This window comes from Centrocercus urophasianus, unplaced genomic scaffold (assembly GCF_019232065.1).
Source record: "Centrocercus urophasianus isolate 14NV4802_14NV808 unplaced genomic scaffold, USGS_Curo_1.0 seq_29, whole genome shotgun sequence".
Classification (NCBI taxonomy): domain Eukaryota; kingdom Metazoa; phylum Chordata; class Aves; order Galliformes; family Phasianidae; genus Centrocercus; species Centrocercus urophasianus.
In genome coordinates this window covers 4,967,316-4,987,736 of record NW_024884855.1, presented here as the reverse complement: position 1 = coordinate 4,987,736, position 20,421 = coordinate 4,967,316, and the positions used below count along the sequence as shown (strand labels likewise).

Here is a 20,421-nt window from a genome sequence, read left to right as displayed (position 1 = left end):
GGCGGCGCCGTGACGGCTGCGCCGGGCCCGCGGCCGCTCTCCTCCGAGCGAGGGCGCCGGCAGCGGCGTCGGCCCGCGAGCGCTCGGCGGCCAATCGCGGCCCGCCGCTCGCCCGCCTTCGACCAACCAGCGCGCGGCAGCCGTCGCGCCGGCCAATCCCCGCACGGCGTCGGGCCGCGGGTCCCGCGAGGAGAGGCAGGCGGATGGCGGCACGGAGGTTCGGGATGGAGAGAGCCCGCGGCTTTAGGACGGAAGGGGTGCGGGAGCTGCGCGTGGCGCGAGGACAGCTCTGACCCAGCCGCTTGTCGCCTCGGAGTCCCTCACGCACCCTCACCGGGCGCAGCTACGAGCGCTTCCCGCCTCACGCGCGAGGTAACGCGCCTGCGGCCAGCGCCGGGTCGGCGTCGGGTCGATGTCCGGCAGCGCCCTGCCGCCCCGCGTCGCCAAGCTCTCACACGCCTGTCAGCCACGGCGGCTGTCTGACAGCCCGCAGGCAGGCTGCACGGCCACGGCGAGACGCGGCTCGGCCGCTCGGAACGCCACACAACAACCCCATCCCTCCGCGCACGACGCAGCCGCGTCCCTCAGCCGCTCCGCCCGCCGCGGTGCACGCCGGGGCCCGTAGTTGTTCCGTGGTTCCGGGGCTGGGCGGTTGCCGGGCTGCGCGCCCCACGCCGGTACCGGGCGCTTCTCCCCTGCTGGGCGGGGCGGCGCGGCACGAGTTGGGCTGCGGGCTGCGGGCTGCCTGGCTCGGGGCCGTCCCTCGGGCTCCATAGCGACGCTGAGCTGCGGCGGTTTGTTGGTTTGTTGGTTAGTACTGTCGGTGGTGGGCTGGCCTGTGTGCCTGGTGCGGGGAGGCAGGCGCGCGGGGACGAGGCACGGAGCGCTGCCAGCCCTGTCGGCGTTGGGGCGGCTCTCGGTCAGCGCAGCGCTCCGCCGTCCTGACGACGTGTCTGTGACTGAGGCTGGCTTTGTGCTCTTGGTCTGTGCAGAATTCGTCAGGAAGCTGGCTTTGCCGCTGTTGCTGATGGTAGGAAAAAGGCTCGATTAATTGAGCTGTCTGATGTGGGATTTGTTTCCCCGATAACAGCGCTTCAGAACTGAAGGTGGAATTGGTTGTGGTGTTTTTCTTTCGTGGTCTTGGAAGTACAATAGGATATGTTTATTATCCGTGCTGTTTAGCTGCATGAAAATGGAGGACTACGAAACATTCTGTAAGAAGCATCTGTCCAGAATCCAAGAGGCAACAAAAGGAGAAAACTCACCCGCTGTGTTGCACAGAAATGTCTCCCTCATTCAATTCCATGGAGTTCCAGTGCTCTCCCCTCTGGTAAGGTGTTTTTTTCTTCCCTGCCGTATAAACTGTGATTCTGTGGCTTTGATGTCTGTGTGTACCGACTGTCCTCAGGGTACAGCTCAAATGGAGCTGTATTCTGGCCTCTGCTTACTGCATTCTAAGCATCCCTAGCTTTAATTTTATAAGCTTAAGGAGTAATTTATTTTTTTTCTTGCAATGCCTGTTTGCTTTCATTTCTTGACATTTACTGTCTTTGTAAGGAGAGTGAAAATATTTGCAGTGTTAAATTGGTGAACGTTACTGCTTGGCTTTGTGTAATACCACATAGACACCCCAAGCATTGAATAATATGTGAGATTGTTTAAAAGTGAATAATGTGATAGTGGGAATAGGCAATACAGAGGTTTTTAAAAGACATTTAATTAAAACTTCTTTTGCATGTATTTGCAATTTCTAGAAATATATTTCACAAGCTCATCAGTTACATTAAGTTGTTCCGTGCTTAATCCAAATAGAACCAAGCAGAAAGCTGTGGATAGTTTGTATCATAATGCAGCTGACTTCCTTGCTTTGGTGATGGGAAATATGAGCGGAGAGCGTTCCTAACAGCAGTCTCCAATGTGAGAATACACGTTGGAGGCTGAACACTGGATTGTAATGTTTTTCATCTATAAGTGCGTGGATCTTTTCAGGTTTTGTAGAAGAAATGTGTAATCTGAGTAGAAGTACTTGACTTTGGAGAACCATTTTTGTAGATGAAGTTTTGTAGATTTAGTTTTGAATTTTGTCCAAACTGCACATTCTCAGGTTGCAATTTGGAAGATTTTCTGATTCAGATTTTAACGGGGTTCTTTTACAAGGCAAGTGCAAGCTTCATAGACCTGATCAGGCTGAATGCAAGTGGGAAGATTGGTCACAGCGCTCTGCAGGATGCCACATCCTCACATCTCATAGAGGGCTGGGAAAGGCCTGTTCTGCAGTCCTGTATCATTTGAAGTTGGCATTGTGGAATGCAATGTTCGTACAAACTTTTATAAACAATCATTTAAATTGATAATTGTTAGCATATGTAGCAGAAAAGCATTTTGTGCATCTGTATTAAAAAAAAAAAAAAAAAGTAAGTATTTGGTTAGAAAGAATCTGTTAGTCTGCCCAAGTTTCAACATAGATGGGTATATATATGTATATAAAATTTGCATTTAGTGGTATAAAGTTTGTCTCTCACACCTTTTCTGCAGCTGAGCTTTGAAAAGCGAAAGGAAATACAGCAGTATCGACAGAAAGCACTGGATCTGGAGACTTGGAGACAGAACTCTCACAAAAGAGCCTTACTGAATCGTGTTCAGGAGATTCTAGAAAACATTCAGGTAGGATTTGGACTAACTTCATAGCTTTAAAGGAAACGTCTCCTTGTGTGTGTTTTAAGTAAGGGCTGGGGTTTTGGTGTTCACTAATATAAACCTAAAATTAATAACAGTTAACTTTCAAGAACCAGCATTCAGTTAAGGTTAAGTCAGCATTCATTTAAGTACAGGTAAGACTTGCAGTAATCTGGAAATCAGAGATTTCATCCAAACTGTGTGATATTTTTCAATTTTTACTTGCAGAATAGGAAAGTGTCTGGTGTGAGTGATGTGAACACGTGGGATGCTGAGAATACCTGCCCCAGTTCAGACTCAAAAGCTTTAACTGATCTCGCAGCTCTGTCAGGTGCCAACTTGCCATGTTCTCCTGAAAGGCATCGTCCTATGCAGCTTGAAAAAAGCCAAGAGCTTTTGCCATCAGACTCTATGCAGCAAGTGACATCAAATGCAACAGAAGTAGGTAAACCAGCAGAAGAAAGTGTTCCTTCAAAGGAAAGTGAGAGTCGCTTCTCAGGAGATGCACCTTGTCCAAGGGTTGCGTCTCCTGACAGTGTGCAGAGTAAACGTGTGTCCCCTGCTTTGCAAAAGCAAGAGGGACAAGGAGTGCCACCATCTGACAAGGAAGTCCAAGATCCATATGCAGTGAGTCTTCAGAACCTGATGAAAAAGTCTAGGGAGTACATAGAGAAAGAGCAAAGCAGGCGTAGCTCAAAAAGCAGTTCAAAGAAGAGTATGAATGAAAGCCATTCAGATAAAGAAAATGATGCAGTTAAAACATCGGATTCTGTGAAAGAGAGAGGGAAGCTTACAGGCAGAAGTTCCACTGCTGTGCCACTTGATAAACCCTGTCTTAATAAATCAAATACTCATATTCAAGGTGCCTCTACTCATACAGGTATGTCAACTTTATCCAGTTTCTCTAAAGTGGATATACCTATGAGAGTTGGAACACCCCCATTGGTGGATTCAGATTCAGATGAAGAATTTAAGAACGCTTCCGCCATTGACCGTGACAGTAGCATTGTCAGGAGCCTCACAGGGTCATATAGCAAACTGCCAAGCCCAGAGCCAAGCATGAGTCCAAAAATGCACCGGCGGCGCCCAAGGCCTCTGTCAATGGGACACATAGTTATAAACAACCCCGTGAATGCTTACGAATTGAGTCCCAAAGGCAAGGGTAGAGCGATGGATTTAATTATGCAAGATATTGCTGATAAAAATAATGTGTCTGAGACAGTGCCCAAGTTCATGATGGATTTCAGTATGCTTTGCCCTAGCAGAGTTCCTGGTGTCATCAGGAGTTCTTCAGGTCCTTCTGACGGGTTGCTGGTTGGCAAACCAAACAGACATTCCTTTGGGCACCCAGAAGGCAAAGGGACGTTGTCTGCTGCAGGGGAAGGACAGGTAGTGATGGACAACAGAGGACTATATAAAGTAGAGACTGGTACTGTAGGTGCAAAGCTGAATGAGCCATTTTCCATCAATCAGTCTACAGTAACACAGAAACTCCCAGCTGTGAACGAAACCAAAGTGTCTACTTTGCAAGAAAATACTAAATCTCCAGTGAAACTCAATAAATCTTATGATGTAGAAAGCCCATCCCCACTGCTAATGCAGAGCAAGAGTGCGTGCCAGCACATGGACACTCCAAGTGTTCCCCCAGCAAATGAACAGTTTACAGAAAACAGTTTTGAAAAGGTAAAACGTAGACTTGATTTGGACACTGACAACTGCCAGAAAGATAACAACCCCTGTGCTGGGACAGTTGGGATGGAGGAACAGGAGAAGCAATGGTTGCAAGAGCAGAAATATCCCGTGACGTCGGTTTACATTGCCAAGAATGCAGCCCCCGACTCAAGTATGGCAAAAGGTAAAAGATTTGCTGTGTTTGCTTGTTTTAAACTTCTCAGTTTAGATTGATTTCTTAATATTGTATTATAATCGTTTGTTATTATTAATGCTATACTGTTAATATTATAATTAATTGTAAAATTAAAATTAAAATATTATAATTATTGGTGATTCTAAGTATGTATATATCAAAAGTGTTATTGTGTCAGTTATCTTTCTTTTTTCAGTAATCTCCTTGTTTCTCTAATTTTTAATTAATGACCAGCTCTGAATTCCAGCTTGCTACCTGAGCTGTGCTGACTGGCAACAGGACGGACTGATTGCTTGTTTAGAATTCACTGATGGAAAGAAGTCTTACAGCTCTCTGTAACAAATACTTCATTAAATAATTTATGAAGAAGCATCAGAGGAAAAGTTTCTCAGAATTTTGTGGATTCTGTGTTTATTCTCAGGGATATAATTTTAGGCAAAAAAAAAAAACACAAAACCCACGTTCTCATTTAAATGTAGAAGTTTGAATTTAGTTTTACTAAGAACATAATCTCTTATTCTATTAGATTTTAAAAAGACTACTAAAATGAAAGATGCTTTGTGTAAATTAAAAGAAAATACCTTTTAATAGCGAGGTTGCAAATCATTATGTAGCTGTTTTCTTTCAGTTCAAGACTGTGTTACATTTGTATGCATCTATCAAGTCAAGCCAAAGTGGCACAAATAATTTTATTTTACTCAACACGTGCAGGTATTCTTTTCCCAGATCCAGATGTTTTACGTCCTTATTTTAATACAGGCTCTGTTGGTGTTACTGCTGTGCCATCCACATGCTTATCCCACAGAGAGCAACGTGCAAATGTTCTGAAGGACTGTTGTAACTGATAAGCTTCTTTGCAATGCTTAATGGCAACTCGGTATAAAAAATGTCCTTTTTATTGAAGATGGGAATTACTCTTCTGAAGCATGTATGTCTGTGACAAACGATCACATATAAAATATTTAATGCTTGATTCTTTGCAATGCATGTGTCTTCTCAGAAGAGATTTTGAAGACTAAAATGCTGGCGTTTGAAGAAATGAGGAAGAGACTCGAAGAGCAGCATGCACAACAACTGTCAATTCTGATAGCAGAACAAGAGCGAGAGCAGGAGAAATTGCAGAAGGTAAAGCAGAAAGAGGAAGAAGTCTGAGCTGAAGTCCCGTGTGTTGTTGTCAGGACCCAGGTGGTTTTGAAATGCACATTCTGTTGCTTTGCAGACTTAGAAAACTAGTCTTACAATTGAACTTTTCTTTCATAGGAACTGGAGGAACAGGAGAGAAAGGGAAAGAAGATTGCTACAACAGAAATAGAAATTTCCAAAGTGAATATTAACAGTAGGATGGAGTTGGAGTGGAGAAAAAGTGAAAGTGGCTTGGTGGAAAGTGTGCAGTCTCAGCTGGAGACGATCCATAATGCAAACTCTACAAGCATTGGTAAAAACTGACTGCTAACACTAAACTAAGGGTAGAATACAGATAAATGTTGTGGTACTGACTGTACCAGCTGCCCTAGGCTACCCGTGCTGCTGTCCTAGGCCACCTCTCACCTGTTCCATAAAATTATGAAAATGTGTTGTCTTGTTTCTTTTTTTCCCATTGGTTTAGCTAATTGTGCTTTGAAATGAATTGAATATTCAGATTGCTTCTTTCCTGTAGTTGACTTCATACAAACAACATTGCTCCCTCTGAGCAGAGTTCTCCCTTGCTGGTTTTAACCTCTGTTTCTCATCAAACACGAATGGAAAACTGGTGTTTTAGCAGGTGAAGAGCAGAGGAACTTTGAGAATAAACCTGCTAAACTATATGATTTTGATTATTTATGATTCATTTTTAGGATCTATGTTAGCAGCATTAAACACTTCAAAACGACTTTCATTGAGATACTTTATGGATGAGATTTTGTGTAGCAACTTTAATATTAAGCAAGTGATTTTTTTCATGCTGTAGATGGATACTTTTTCTTCCAATACATAAATACTATCATCTAAAATGTGAGTAAAAATTGGAAGTCGCTCCGTTTCTGAATGCCAAAATGACTTCCTGTCGGTAGCTTAAGTTAATGTTTATGTGTGTGCTTGATACTTTATTTTTTATTTTTGGTTTTGGTTATTTTTGCACAGTGCTGCTTTATTTTTGTTCTTAAGCATAATGGCTGTGTGTGTACTTGCACACATAGCTATTACCTTATGGACAAAAATCTCTATGCTAAACTGTATTCTGCTGTGTGTGCAGGTTTTGCTCATGCTACATCACCTCACACCTTTACTTCAACAAGTGAAACTTCATTCTTTCTCTGGGGACCATCAGGCAGCGGAGTTCTAAAAACCTCTGTATCTAGGCCAAGTAACAGGATCAAAACCAGGTGGACCCAGGTAAGGGAAATAAGATACAGCTTAAAAAGACCTTCAGCTTTTGTAAGATTCTGGTAACTTTCTAGCAGCTGTGCAGTAGGAAATCTTACAGAGAAGTTCCGTGTCCTTTCCTATATCAGCTTGGATTACATGGTAGAACTGTATGGTGTGCTTTTCTTGTGCAAAATGCAAAACACATTTTACCTCTAATCAACAGTTGTTTCTTACTTCAAAACTTGAATCACATGACTTAAGAAATATTAGAAATTTAATTAAAGATATTTAAGAAAAAAATCTGCTTTGTTTATTCGGTGTTTAGAAAATGCTTATTTTCTTTTAAGATTTTCACTCCAGAGATACAACTGAAGTTTGATAAGATAACGGCTGTGGCAAAGGGGTTTCTTACGCGTCGGCTCCTACAGACAGAGAAACTGAAACATCTCAAGCAGACTGTAAAAGTGAGATCAGCATCTTTACATTATGCAGTTTCTACTCCTGTTTTGGTTTTTCTTTTTTCTTCTTTTTTTTTTTCCTATCATGAAATCAGGTATTTTCTGCAAAGAATTATACAAAGAATTTAGGCATGTCTGTCCCATGACCACGTTTGAGTGGTGCATTGCTTACTGTTATAAGGTTTAAGTCAAACAAAGCTGACCAGCCCTATCCATACAGTTTATGATGATCCATTGGTTGAAAAGGGTCATGCTTGCTGCTTCATCTTATTTCTCCTTCATCCCCAGGATACTATGGAGTTCATAAGAAATTTTCAGTCTGAAGCCCCATTAAAAAGAGGAAGTGTTTCAGCACAAGATGCATCCCTTCATGAAAGAGTAATGGCTCAGGTGATAAACTTTTATAAACTTATAATATGAACTTTATATAAATATAATAATATGTAAATAAAATATATAAACTTTATATTCTTTTTTTATAAAAACTGTAAACTTTTTTTTTTTTTGCTTTCCAAGGTGTTCTGCCTTTGTAAAAAGAAGTTACTTGTTTGTGTGCACTGACATAAATTGATAAAACGTGCATGGGGGCTTTGTTTAAAGGAACAAATTGGAGCTGGGTCTGTGATGAAAATATTCCAATTTCTGCTGACACGTTAAGAGAAATTTCTAAACTGTTTCATTCAGTGTTTAACTATTCTTTTCAGCTCCGAGCTGCTCTGTATGATATCCATGACATATTTTTCACAATGGAGGCATCAGAAAGAATGAACATTCTGCGTCACGATCGTGAAGTTCGTAAAGAGAAGATGCTCAGGCAGATGGTGGGTGATAGGCAAGAGAGTGTAACTGTTCCAAGATTTTAAGGAAGAGGATCTTAACTTTAGCCTGAATGTGGTCTTTTTTAGGATAAAGTAAAGAGTCCAAGAGAGAGAGCAACACTTTCAACAGCTACGCAGAAATCTCTGGATAGGAAAAAGTACATGAAGTATGTGCAGATCTCCTTTTGTGGTGAGGGGAGGGGGCCACAGGGTGATGAGGAAGAGTAGGAGATACTGAAAATAGGATTTTGTGGGAACAGTTTCTTTGCAAAATAATGTATCATTTAGAAAGTATTAATGAAAAAACCTTCATCAGGTGTGTGGTGTGCTACCACTTGTGGTAGTTGAGTTTAACTTTTGAGAGACTTCTTGTCTCTGTGAGCAAAATGGTTGGGTTGTGTTTATGATGTACAAGATTTCAGTTTTGAAAAACAGTCCCTGTGCTCTCAGCTTATGGTAGATTTTTGCAGGGTATGTTATCAATCTCTTCAAAGTGCTTAGCAAGAGATGTCTTTGGTAGTTCCTTGAGGGTGTTTTTGGGATGGTGGCAGGCATTATCTGTCTCCTGCAACACAGTTGAGTAAAAAGCAGTAATCTGTAGAACAGTTATGGCAGTATAACATGCCGATGCTGATTTTGTTGCTGTTTTTCTGGTACTATTTCCATGTAAGACTTACATGATGATTTTGTAATTTAATTATATTTCATTACTTTTGTTTCTCTAGGGCTTCAGAAATGGGAATGCCTAGTAAAAAAATAGTCATAAAACAAAGAAGTCCTGAGAGCCGGTGAGTGAAGGTTACTTTGTACATTATGATTCTTTTGAAGAATTGTCTCAGAATGTTGGATCCTTTGATCTGTGTTACTGACTTGCTCAATTTATAATAAGAATGAAATCAGACTTGGTAAGGGCTGGGGAAAAAGCTAAAAATTATTTTTTTCAATGTCAGTTCAAAAATAATTTCTTTATGGCTTTAACTCTGTGCTCAGGGTCCAGGTTTCTCTCAGATACACTGTTACCAACTCTTAAGCTTCATTTCGACACCAGTACCTTTCTTAATAGCCTTTATAATGTTAAATGTTCACTTTAGAAAGCTGTCAGAAAATAAGTGTCTATCTCTCTTGGAAAAAAGTTATTGCTTCTAGTTTGTGCAGTTGTTAATTTAGATCCCAGAAATGACAGTACTCAGCACTTGCTGTTAAGAGAGGGGCTGCTGCCTTACTGCTTTTTCTGCTATGACAACTCAGATACCTGGCATCTCTTAAAAACATTTCTTACTCCATGATTACCTAATAGTTCTGAAGATGTGCTATCTAATTATATAGTTTAGTCTACAATGACTTGTTAAAATGCATCAACACTTTTTTTTCCTGTATGTTTTATCAATGACTATGAACCCAAGCCACTTTTGAGGAAAGCTTTTTGTGGCTGCTTTTTTTAGTTTCTTTGCTTTAAAGAACAAGTGAAAACAGTAATTTTATTCAGGAATTCTAATGCCTGGCACTTTTGCATGCATCATCTGTGTTATGTAGCCTTTCAGCCATTCTGAAAGTTGCTGTTTGGAAGATGATGCATAATTCAATATTCTTTCTAAGATTTATTTTATTTTTTTTAAAGCAGGGAAAAAGTACTAACAGAAATGGTTTGTGTTTTGACAGAGTACTTCAGCCAAACCAAGGACAGAATGCCCCGGTTCATAGATTACTTTGCAGACAAGGGTAAGGACACAGCATGTTCCTAGCCTAAGGTTAAAGTAAATGTAAAATGCAAGAACACATTAATTTCTACACAGTACTTACATTTAATGGTACAACTGTTGTTTAAAGGCAAAATGATTCTTGCAGTATTTTGAGAGAGTGGTAAAGCTTTGTTGTACCTTACACTGCAAGAAAATTATTTAGTGTTACCATCTCCTTGTGTATTGTCTCCATTTACACTGTTTTGACATTTCTATTTGTAACACTCATTCCATGAAGCTTTGCTTCCCCTTAATGAAACATTTGTATTTCCAAGTACAGGCTGTAATGCCACAGCGTTGGCAATGAATCCATTTCCTGAGCAGAATTTTAAAATATGTACATGGGGAAATATTCTGCTATTTACTGTATCTTCTTAAGTATTAATTTCAGTAGGAATTGTACACATACTTAGGAGGATACTATATAGGACAGTGTAAAAGTGATTTCATGCCTAACAGTTTGCTAGTATCTTTATGTTGTTGGATACAGTCTTTCAGCTTTGATGCAAGTGACTTATTAACTCTTTTATATTTAATTAGAACCCCTAAGACCTCAATGAAGGGGGTTGAGCAAAATAGAAAGAAGGCCTCAGAGAGCAGAGTGTCTAACAAGGCTGTTTCAGGTGTGTAGAAAATTGGTGCTTGGATCGTATAGTAAATAAGTTCCAGTGTCGAGAAAAACTGAGTGGGGGATTTCTTCTTTTCTTTTTCTTCTGCACCTGCTTTGCTGTGTCTTAAATCTAACCTATCTCTTTGGACATGTGCTGATAACTTCACCATCCACTCTAAGATTCTATAAACACAGTGTATAGAATGTACTTTATAGCTCATTTGCTTTCACTCACCAGATGCCCAACCATTAAAAAGTTTTGCCAGAAATACTCACTGTAATTGTTTGGGAAACTAATAGTAGTCAAACTGGTGGGTTGGAATCATATTGCCATCGTATTTCTGTACGTGTATAACTTCTCCTTTCAGTAGGCTTTGTTTTGAAGATAGGATAGTTTGAGAAGACTTAGCAGTGGGCATTCCACAGTCACAGTCTTAGGCTGCCATTTATTCTGTAGCACCTTACAGAATGCATGAACCTCAAAGAGACAAATTCAGAAGTGGAATCTTCCTGAGCTTGTGTGCAGAGATTACTGATAGGTTACTCTTTTAATAAGTAAGTTTGATAGTAGTGCCAAACCTCTATGATTAAACCTGCACAGACGTGAAGAGAATAAAACACAATGAAACAGCAATTATTCAGTTGCACCCAGTGACATTACTGAAAAATTAACAAAGATGGGAAATAATCTCTCCTGAAATATCAGTAAGAATTTTATGTAATATATGAGTAGCAGACAAAATTAACTGTAAGGCAGTTGTTATCTACAAGTTTGACAAAAACAGTCAACTCTTCCATTTAGAGTGTTAAATAAGTTGTAGGAGAGTAGTAGTGCAAGGATGTGCAGTATTGAGTTTAGAGTTAATTTTTGGGGAACACAGATCTCTTCTAATTGATGCTGAATCTGTAATGATATATGGTGTTTTTTTACATTTCGATCTGGCATCAGACATCCAGTTAAAACATTCTCTATCACTCTTTTGTGTTGGCCACATATATGTGTTGCTTTGCCAAGCCTCTGAGTTTCCCTTAGCTGTAATTATCCAAGATAGTTGATAGTAGGTAATGGAAGGAATCTTCTGGAGCACACGTCTAAACTTCTCGTTACCTTTGTTATTATGTTTGTTGAGTAACTGGAAAGCTATTTAATGCCTTCTTTATGATCATCTTGGAACTTAAAATAGATCAATATTATGCTGTCTAGTGTGATTGTACAGCATAACCTCAGTTAGTGTTTGGACATCGCATGTGTACTGTGGTTTAATATCAGTACTTCCATGTGCTCTTTTATGAATAGATTGGACTGCTGTGTTAAGTGAGTAGGAATACATTCTGAAATTATTAGACAAGGAATGCTTGGTGTGAAAGAAATCTGCATAACTTCGCACAACGAAAAATACCTTCAGTTGAATACATTTATATGGGATGTGGTTTTCTCTATGGATAAAATTTGAATAGGGAAAGGCTTTGCAATATGTTGAATAGTTGTTTGTTTTTAGAACCTTTTGTTAGCAACTTTAAAAATCTGGTCTTAGTCAAGAAATCTTTTCTAGAGAGGTTCTTGAGAGTCATCTGTAGTGAGGCAGCAATTTCTGTCTGAAACTAGAGACAGAGAAACTGTAATTTTAAGTCAATCTATAAATAAAATGGAAATGCAATATTTCCATTTATGTATTCTTCTCTCATTTTAGTAGAACTTGCACAAATCAGAAAATGTGGACTCACAGCAGGTTTGACAGTACAGAATCATAGAGTCATAGAATGGCTTAGGTTGGAAGGGACCTAAAAGATCATCCAGTTCCAGCTCACCTCCAGAGGCTGACTTCTGCGTGTAACTATGCCAGTTTGCAATATTCCTAACCCATAGTATTTCTATTTCATTTCTTGTCCTTACTTGCCTGACTCCCAGTTAAATTGTGCTTATTAGAGGGGTAAGGAGCTGTGAGGTCAAAACTTGAACTGTGATTGAGCACCTGGGGAAGGGCTGTGGCTGTCTATGGAGCAGAGGGGATGGTTTGCACCTGTGCTCCCCAGGTGACCTTAAAGGGTGGAGTCCCTCTCCTCCTGAGATGCCCAGCTCAGATAAGGGCTGGGCACTGGAAGGAGAGCTTCTCTTGGACTTGGGCTGCTTCCTGAGGAGTGCTTCTTGTCCAGAAATCCCCTTCACCAGCTGAGTGAGTTCAGGTCTTCTTTTTGCATATGGCTGTTGGCCTACCCATGCATACTTTGCCTGGTATTGCCAAGAACATGCTAGAAGCAGTTTCACTGCTTTGTGAGCAGAACAGAGTTGTGCTAAGCAGGGCATTTAATGTGGTGTTACAAAGAAGATGATTGAGATCAGCCTGCTGCTGCCACTGTGCCTTCCCACCTCGTTTGTTTCTGCCCAGTCTGAGTAAGTGTTCAGTAACAGATATAGTGGGGCATTAGCACAGAGTATTTGGGCAGTAGCAGTGCTGAGCCAAGCATGATTTTTCTGTGTGCTTGTCCAGCCTGAGCAGGGAGCAGATGGCCTGAGTGAGAAATGTGTGCTGCCAAGTGCATTGGTGTTTCACATGGTGCTTCTGGGGGCATCAGGTTTATGGTGTGAGAGTAGCAGGGCGATTACATGACTGAGAAGAGAGGTTATTTGCCCTGGCACAGTAAAATGGTGGGTGATTGTTGTGTCCAGAAAAGCTGTAACCCTTCTCAGTAAAGCTGACTTCTTTAATTTCCTAGTCTAGATTCCCTATATTGTCTGTATCTCTCTGCATTTAAATAGATTAGCTCTATGTACAGCAGCTTAATAACTATATGCATTTTTCAGTAGTTAAATAAGCTTATCTTAGGGAAGGATAAGTTGATGTAAAATTAAACTCATGTAACTGTTATTAAAAAAAAAAATTCTTATAAGATTTAGTTATCTGGTGGGTGGAGGGAGGAAACTGACTTGAAATATACCTATTTATTTCATAATGGTAAAAATTGTACCCTTATTTTCTGTATGTGACATTTCTATATGACTTGGAATGCACACAAGGAGAATTAAGAGTAGCATTAAATCCCTGATAAGCCATCATACCTGTCATCCTGGTTCGTTGTATGGGATCGCAGGTGAGCTGAAGAACACAACACTGAAGAGTGTTGGGCCGCTGAGGATTCCTTTTTGTGTAGTAGGAAACAGTGTTCAGGTGTGAAGGGTTCCTGTGATGGTAAGGTCTCTTGGGCATTTCCAAAGCTGCTTTGCACTGTGCTGAACACAGCTCTTGGGCACCTGTAAGTGACCACTGCAAGTCTGGCAAAAAGGAACTGGAAATTCTAAAAAGCACCAGCACCTACTTTGTTATGTTCACTTAATTGCCTGAAAACTTTCTTTTCCATGGCTGTCTTTCATTTCCACTGCTCTGCACCATGTGATGTGATGTTCACTGCTTTGTATAAATGTTTGCTCTCATTGCTAGGCACTCAGTACCTGCTTGAACCTAAGGAATGCTGAATTGTGTGACTTCTTAGCAGCCTGCAGTGCTAAAGCCTTATTACTGGAAGAAACTTGTGCTGTGCATAGCGTAATATGCCTTTCTAAAGATATGTTTGTTACATGTGGAGAGATGTTTATTTTATTTTCTCAAGTAGTTCTCTTTTCATACAGCCTTTGCCTGGTGATATTATTCGTGCTGCACTTCTAATTCTGGTTGTATTTGTTAACATATGGAAACCTACAGCTGTTCCTTTGAAAAGACAGTTCAGTTTTATTAAGACTTGAGTATTCTCTGGCATATATTTCTAACTCCTTTTTCATAGGTTGTTGAGTTCTCTTTAGGCTTAACAGTTAAGTTACTATGAAGTTGTAGCTATCTGCTAATGTTACTGATAGCTATAGCTCTCAAAGGAGGATGCCTGATGCAATGTAATTTAAGGTGTGCAAAGTAATTCAACAATTCCTGTAATTCTCTACCAGAGAGGTTTTGGCAAGTGGAAACTTAATGAAGGTGTGGTGAGTGCAAGATTTGGTCCCTATCTTCCGTTTAAATCATGTAAGAGATCTGCAGGAAGACAAGGCTGCTGTTGTGGCAGCACATGTGCGCCTTGTTTTGGCCACCTCACTGTGTCCATTTCTCTGTTCTGGAGCCCTCTTTCTCAGTTTCAGCCAGGACTTCTTTGCATTTTTAGCTGCTTGTAGAAAGTTGGATCACATGATGAAGGAGGAAAGGAGTTGTGTGTGAAGGGAAGGAACTTTGTATTTTGCCAATGCCTGACACTTGCTTCCCTTTTGCTTTTGTGCACTTTTATGCTGATGCTGAAGCTATTCAGACTGGCAGCTGCTATGCAGATGGAAGAACAGATGCAACAGAAGAGAGATCTGTGTGTATGGATGTCTGAGGAATAGAGTTTAGGCCAATGTCCCAAAGAAATCAGAATAAAGATAATTAGAAGTAACTGGAAGACCTGTAATGCTAACTTCCTATGCTTTGCATTATTCTTGCTCTGTCTCAACTTCTCTTTGTTTATTCATAGGGGAAGTGGAAAAGGAAAACTTGTCTTAAACATTTGACTTTGTATTGTATTATTAAATTGATATTTATATATCATTTTTGAAATTACTTTAATCACATTGTCTTGGTAAAATTACAAACAGACTTATCTTAAAACTTCTGAATTATAGTTGTAGATGTTTTAGAGTAGCGGAAAAATGGCTATTTTCTTCTTTGATAAGTGTTCTGTAATATGTTGTTACTTGCAAACTTATAAGTAGTTTTATTAACCTGTTTTACTTCAGCATTTGTAAGGCATTTCAAATGTAACACGAGGAAAACTCCTTTTAAAAGCAGATACTAAATACATAACAATGCCTTAATGTTGTATTATTAGCTATTTCTGTTGGATAATCTTGTTGCGAAGGTCAATATTATCAACTGTAAGAGGTACTTTCTCCTTCTGTTTTTAGGAGCATATGCAGGAAGAACCCAAAGAAAGAAGCCAAATGTTGTGACAATTTAAGACGACAGCACTCACTAGGATGAACAGGCTGTTCTTTGATGGTATTCTCAGCACTGATCCGTAAATGCATAGTTACTTTTTGAAGTGATAAGCCTCCTTTGTCTTTTCCAGATGAGGACATATTAATGCAATCATACTGAAGTAATGAAGAGCTGTAAAGCTCTAACCCTGTGTGAAAATTGCATGTTAAAAGTTGTGTACGCAATAGTGTGCATATATGAGATCCATAATGTTATTCAAATAAGACCACAGAGCATCATTAAGTTAATTTGGGACATCATATGCTCTAACTTTGTATCTTCAACATGATTTTTGTATTATTTAAGATGGCAATTTCTCTGTATGGTTTGCCACAATAAGAAGTCATGCACATGTAGTTTTAGTTTCTCACCATATACTGAAAGCAGAAAGGAGAAAAAAAAAAAACCTTAAACAAAATTGAACTCTTCAGTCTGAATTTGTCAGCAGCTGTTCTGAATGTATTTGTGTGAATGCAGTTACATCGCTTCATGTATTAATGGCCTACGTTTGTTGCAATTGTGCTGAGGTGGACAGGCACGGATCCAGCCAGGTGTACTTCCATTCTCTATAGAAACTGCACATTTATACACATGATAAATCAAACCACTGTGCTGGATGTCCTAGGATTTTTTTTCCTTGCTATCTGTGGCATTTCCTTATGGAAACAGCTTTTGGGCTGGATGAAGAGAAGCGTATGTTCAACAAAAATTTGAGAAGGCAAGATTTCAATTGTTTTACCGTTTCAGACTTGCACATAACTGTCTAATAATTAATATGCCTTATGTTTTGTTTATGACAATTGCCATTTTTCTAAGCAGTTTCTGTTATACCATTATCTAACATCTCTTATATTGAAATGAAGTCATGTTTCCTGATTTCAAGGGGAAGAAAATCCCTACCAAAATCCTGCAAAAACACCCGTCCTTAAGAAAATGGAATGCTGAAAGATGCTTGTATTTTGCCTTGATCATCATTCTGATGGGTGTTATGCTTCAGCCTGAGGGGAGCATAAGTCTGGAAGTTTATTTATTTATGTCTCTAAGGATACAACTTTCAGACAGGATAGGTTGTTAACATCAGAAGTGAGCAGAGAGAAGCTTGGCTGTTGCAGTCTGTGCAGTGCTGTTTTTTGGTTTTCTGTTAGAGTAGTACTAGGGAACTGATCACTTGAAAATGAAGTTATTTTGATTCCTTCCCAGTGTCAATACAGTGCAACACAGTGGGGCCTGTGTAACATTTTCTCACTGATATGAGGGGAAAAAGAGTGATCAATAACATAATTTGCAACCACTATAAAAAAAAGAACATTAACAGTAGGATGAAGAGAGTATCTGCAGGGACAGTGGTGAATTAGCTGGCGTGGTTGTGGCAGTAGTTGTGAGTTGCATCAGTAAGTCTGCCTTCCACAGCTGGTGACAGTGTTAAATGTTTCTAACAGGTGATACCAAATTGTATACTTGGAAATCTGAGGCAAAAGGCTGCTGAAAGGCTTTGGAGGTAGATGCTGCTTGGCGGCTCTGCTGTGGCTCTGAGGTGGGTTCCCTGCTGGTGTAAATGCAAAAGCTTACACCAGTAAACTACCTGCTGCCCTCATATCAATTTGGTGATTTATTTTAAGAAAAAAATTGCAATCCAAAAAATGCCTGATGTGTTTCCTGCTTATCCAGCAGTCATCAAATGTCTGCTTTGGCTCCCACCTTTCCTGTGTTTGGATTATCACAGGAAATGGAAAACATCTGAGGGAAAAGGACGGAGTGTGACCCGTGTCACAGGTGACACAGAAGCCTGCTGTGGCTGTATCAGTGCTAAGGATTGGTGTATTTAAAGGCTGTTTTATATGCTGTCTGTATTGTTAGAATAGGCAGTGTGTTGATATAAAAGTAGTGTTAGTAAATGTGAGTGCTTACCTCCAGGTTTCACATCTGCACCTCTTACTTCCAGCATGTTTCTGGTCTGTGTAACAAGGTGTTGTACTGCAGTTGTTTGTTTGAACTTTCATGAGGCCTTTCTCTTGACAAGTGCCAGAATTTGGTTTTGTACTTAGTATGTTTATTTATACATATTTAATTTTATCTGATTTTATTTTGTGTGTGGTTGTAATATCATCATAAAAGCCTATTTATTTTTGTACTTTCCATTTTCACCCGGCTTGCTTTTTTTCTTAAGCATACTACACAATAAACTTGCAATCTTTAAAAAGACTTCCATTTTTCTAAATTGCTCCTCTGGGTTGAAAAATCCTGCCATGTAAAATAAAGCTGTTCTCTGGAGCTTTGTATTTTTATTTTTTTCCCTCTGTAAGCAAGAAAGTTGGTTTAGGACAGCTTGCTCCTGGCTTGGTAAGGTCACGTTGGGTATTTTGATGCTCCTTATTCAGAGGAAGGAGTGGCTAAGGAGAAGCAGTGCCCAGGGGGTGGCACTGCTGGCCTGCGGCACGGCGGCTGTTGGGGCCGGGCTGGGGGTGCTGCAACGTCCTACAGGGATCTCTGTGAATTCAGTTTTTTCTGCCAACAATGGCACTTCCCTTTGGTATCTGTCAGAGCTGCCAGCGGTAACTGTGTTGTTTTGGGAAGCAGCTGTCCTGTGTGTTTGTGTGCATTCGGCAGTTCCCTGTTTTCCAGCACTACTCCCCCATGTCATTAGAGGAATTCACTTTGTATGTTGATGTGTTGTGAGCGATACGGGAATGTATGAGCCGCTCGCTTTTACAACTCTTACTAGTGCTATCCAGGGCAGTTGTATCTACTACATATGTACTGATTTATATAAAACTAATCAAACTACCCAATAGTAGAAAACTTGGTACTAATGTCAGTATGGGCACTTCTGTGTTCAGGCTGGTAGCATTCCTGAGTCTTGACTACTTGGGGTGCTTACCAGAACAATTTAGTTTCTAATGATAGCCTGACATAACTGCACTGCTGTTCTAAATTACCTTGTTGCTTATACTTAAGGCAGACTTCATCCAAAAATCCATCAGAGAGGGAATTTCTGAGATAGTAAACCTGTTTTTCCAGGTGTCGCCTGCTAGTTGGTGCTGCTGTGTGTGGTAGCTTTAGTAGTAGAGGTAGATCCACTGTATCTTCTGGTGGTGTAATGAGAATACCAGGAATAACCACGTCCAAAGAGTTTATGCCTTCATATGCAACTGTCATTCTGCCATTAATGTTTAAAATAATGAGTTGGACTAGGAGCAGGGAAGTTTAGGCAGCCCAAGGGATCTTACTGACCTGATGGGCAGAGGAAAAATTCCCAAACTACAATCATAGATATGCTTCATATTCTAAGGGCTTTTTTAGGAAATAGATGAAAGCTATCAGCTCCTAAGCTAATAATAAAAAAATACTTGGCTCAAATGCAAATCCATTTCTTATTTATGCTCAGGACTTCTCTGATTTTTACACTTGCACCAAAAGTGAAAAGTTTTCTCTAAAAATAAGTAAAGAACTCTGCTTGATGGCTTTCACCTCATCATACAAGTAGATCTTCTTTCCTAGTGCTTGACGTTCTCATTCTCTCTGAAACATGTCAGAAGGAAACCACTGGAACTATAAGGACAATGCTGGGAGAATTGCTCTAATTTGAAGATAAGCATTTCCACTGGACAGCCAGGAAATTCTAAATTATTCCATTACCCTTAAGACTTTGCTTCATAGATTTCTAATTACAGACAAATTAATATTTGCTAATAACACAGCACACTACTGTCCCCAAACTGTAGTTCATAAGTTTAATGTAATTGGTCTAGGGACCCATATGAAACAGTCAAATTTACAGAGCTTTCAATTACAAGCTTAATAGAAGTGTCTGATGTTCAAGAAACCTTAATGATCAGCAGTAGTCTGCTAATACTGATAAGGTGTGCTTCAGGTTTAAAGTATTTAGTGGAGGAACACCTGTGTGTATCGTCAGAGAACAGATTGGTTTATTGCTGCTTTGTGTAATTCTGGGTAATGAAGAGAAGCAGAAAGCAAACAAAAAGGGAAATTAATTTCAAGCCATCAGGTTTTATGTTACTCAGAGTGAAATGATTTGAACAAGAATGCACTGAACAAAGAATGAAAATGTTAAGCTTTCTTGCTATTGGAAGGTAATAGTCCAACTGGTTTTTGAACAAGCCTGGTGATGAATAGGGGATTTTTTCTATCTGCAGAATTTGCATATAGCCTTAAATCTTGATTGTGATGAAACAGTTGCGCCCATATCAGCTATTTTAAGATCAGAGGCATTTCATTACAATGGAATTCTGGCACTTAGCTTTATGCGGTTTCTGCTTGGTTCTTTGCTCTGTCATTTTAAATTGAGTTTCTTTTGATCTGTGTAAATAAATCAGAGAGAGCCCCGAGGCACCAGTGCAGAAAGAGAGTATTTCTTCTGCTGTTAAATTTGAATATCACTGCTGTTTCTTTGTACTTTTAGCTTGCCACCGCTGGCTGCAGAGCTTTCCTCAGCAAGGTCTGTTTGGTACAGATGTGAGACCCAATCCTTGTTTCCCCCATCCTCATGTTTGCCTTTAGTTCTGTAGCCTGTGTTAAGTGATGTTTTCCAGCACTGGCAGCTGCCCTGTGAGAAGTGAGGGGATAACTTAAGCAGTTTAAACTGTAATTCAATTGTATTCAATGTATTATTGAATAAGATGTTTAAGGAGACATTTACCAGGGGCTGTAGCTGTTCTCAGTTGTCTGAATGGCTCAGTCCCTCCTCCTTAAGTGCCTCTCTGGCCATGCATTGCCTGCTGAGTTGCTGCTGAAAAATTGTATAATGATACTGACAAAGAAGTATTACTCCATAAACCAGCTCTGGGCAAATAAAGAGCCTGAGAGCAGTTATTTAGAGGCTGATTTCTTAGTCACACATTTTTACCAAGAGGGGAAAAAAAAAAAAAGCAATAGCGCTGTTACATAAACATTCA

General features: G+C 40.1%; 1 protein-coding gene across 4 annotated transcripts; it reads left to right on the top strand.

The window, feature by feature from the left end:
• Positions 1 to 285: 285 nt before the first annotated feature.
• Positions 286 to 17,708, top strand: CCP110 (centriolar coiled-coil protein 110). Of its 4 annotated transcripts, none has more exons than XM_042828079.1 (15): positions 286 to 372; positions 1,183 to 1,330; positions 2,536 to 2,664; positions 2,905 to 4,531; positions 5,544 to 5,668; positions 5,804 to 5,978; positions 6,777 to 6,916; positions 7,237 to 7,353; positions 7,636 to 7,737; positions 8,052 to 8,168; positions 8,253 to 8,332; positions 8,891 to 8,953; positions 9,825 to 9,884; positions 10,445 to 10,527; positions 15,436 to 17,708. In XM_042828079.1, exons 2-15 carry the CDS (start codon positions 1,187 to 1,189, stop codon positions 15,486 to 15,488), a joined length of 3,015 nt encoding a protein of 1,004 aa, XP_042684013.1. In that variant the 5' UTR covers positions 286 to 372; positions 1,183 to 1,186; the 3' UTR covers positions 15,489 to 17,708. The 4 variants fall into 4 exon arrangements, with proteins under 4 accessions (XP_042684013.1, XP_042684014.1, XP_042684012.1 ...); XM_042828080.1 differs by lacking the exon at positions 286 to 372 and adding an exon at positions 740 to 802; XM_042828078.1 differs by lacking the exon at positions 286 to 372 and adding an exon at positions 741 to 810.
• Positions 17,709 to 20,421: the final 2,713 nt, after the last annotated feature.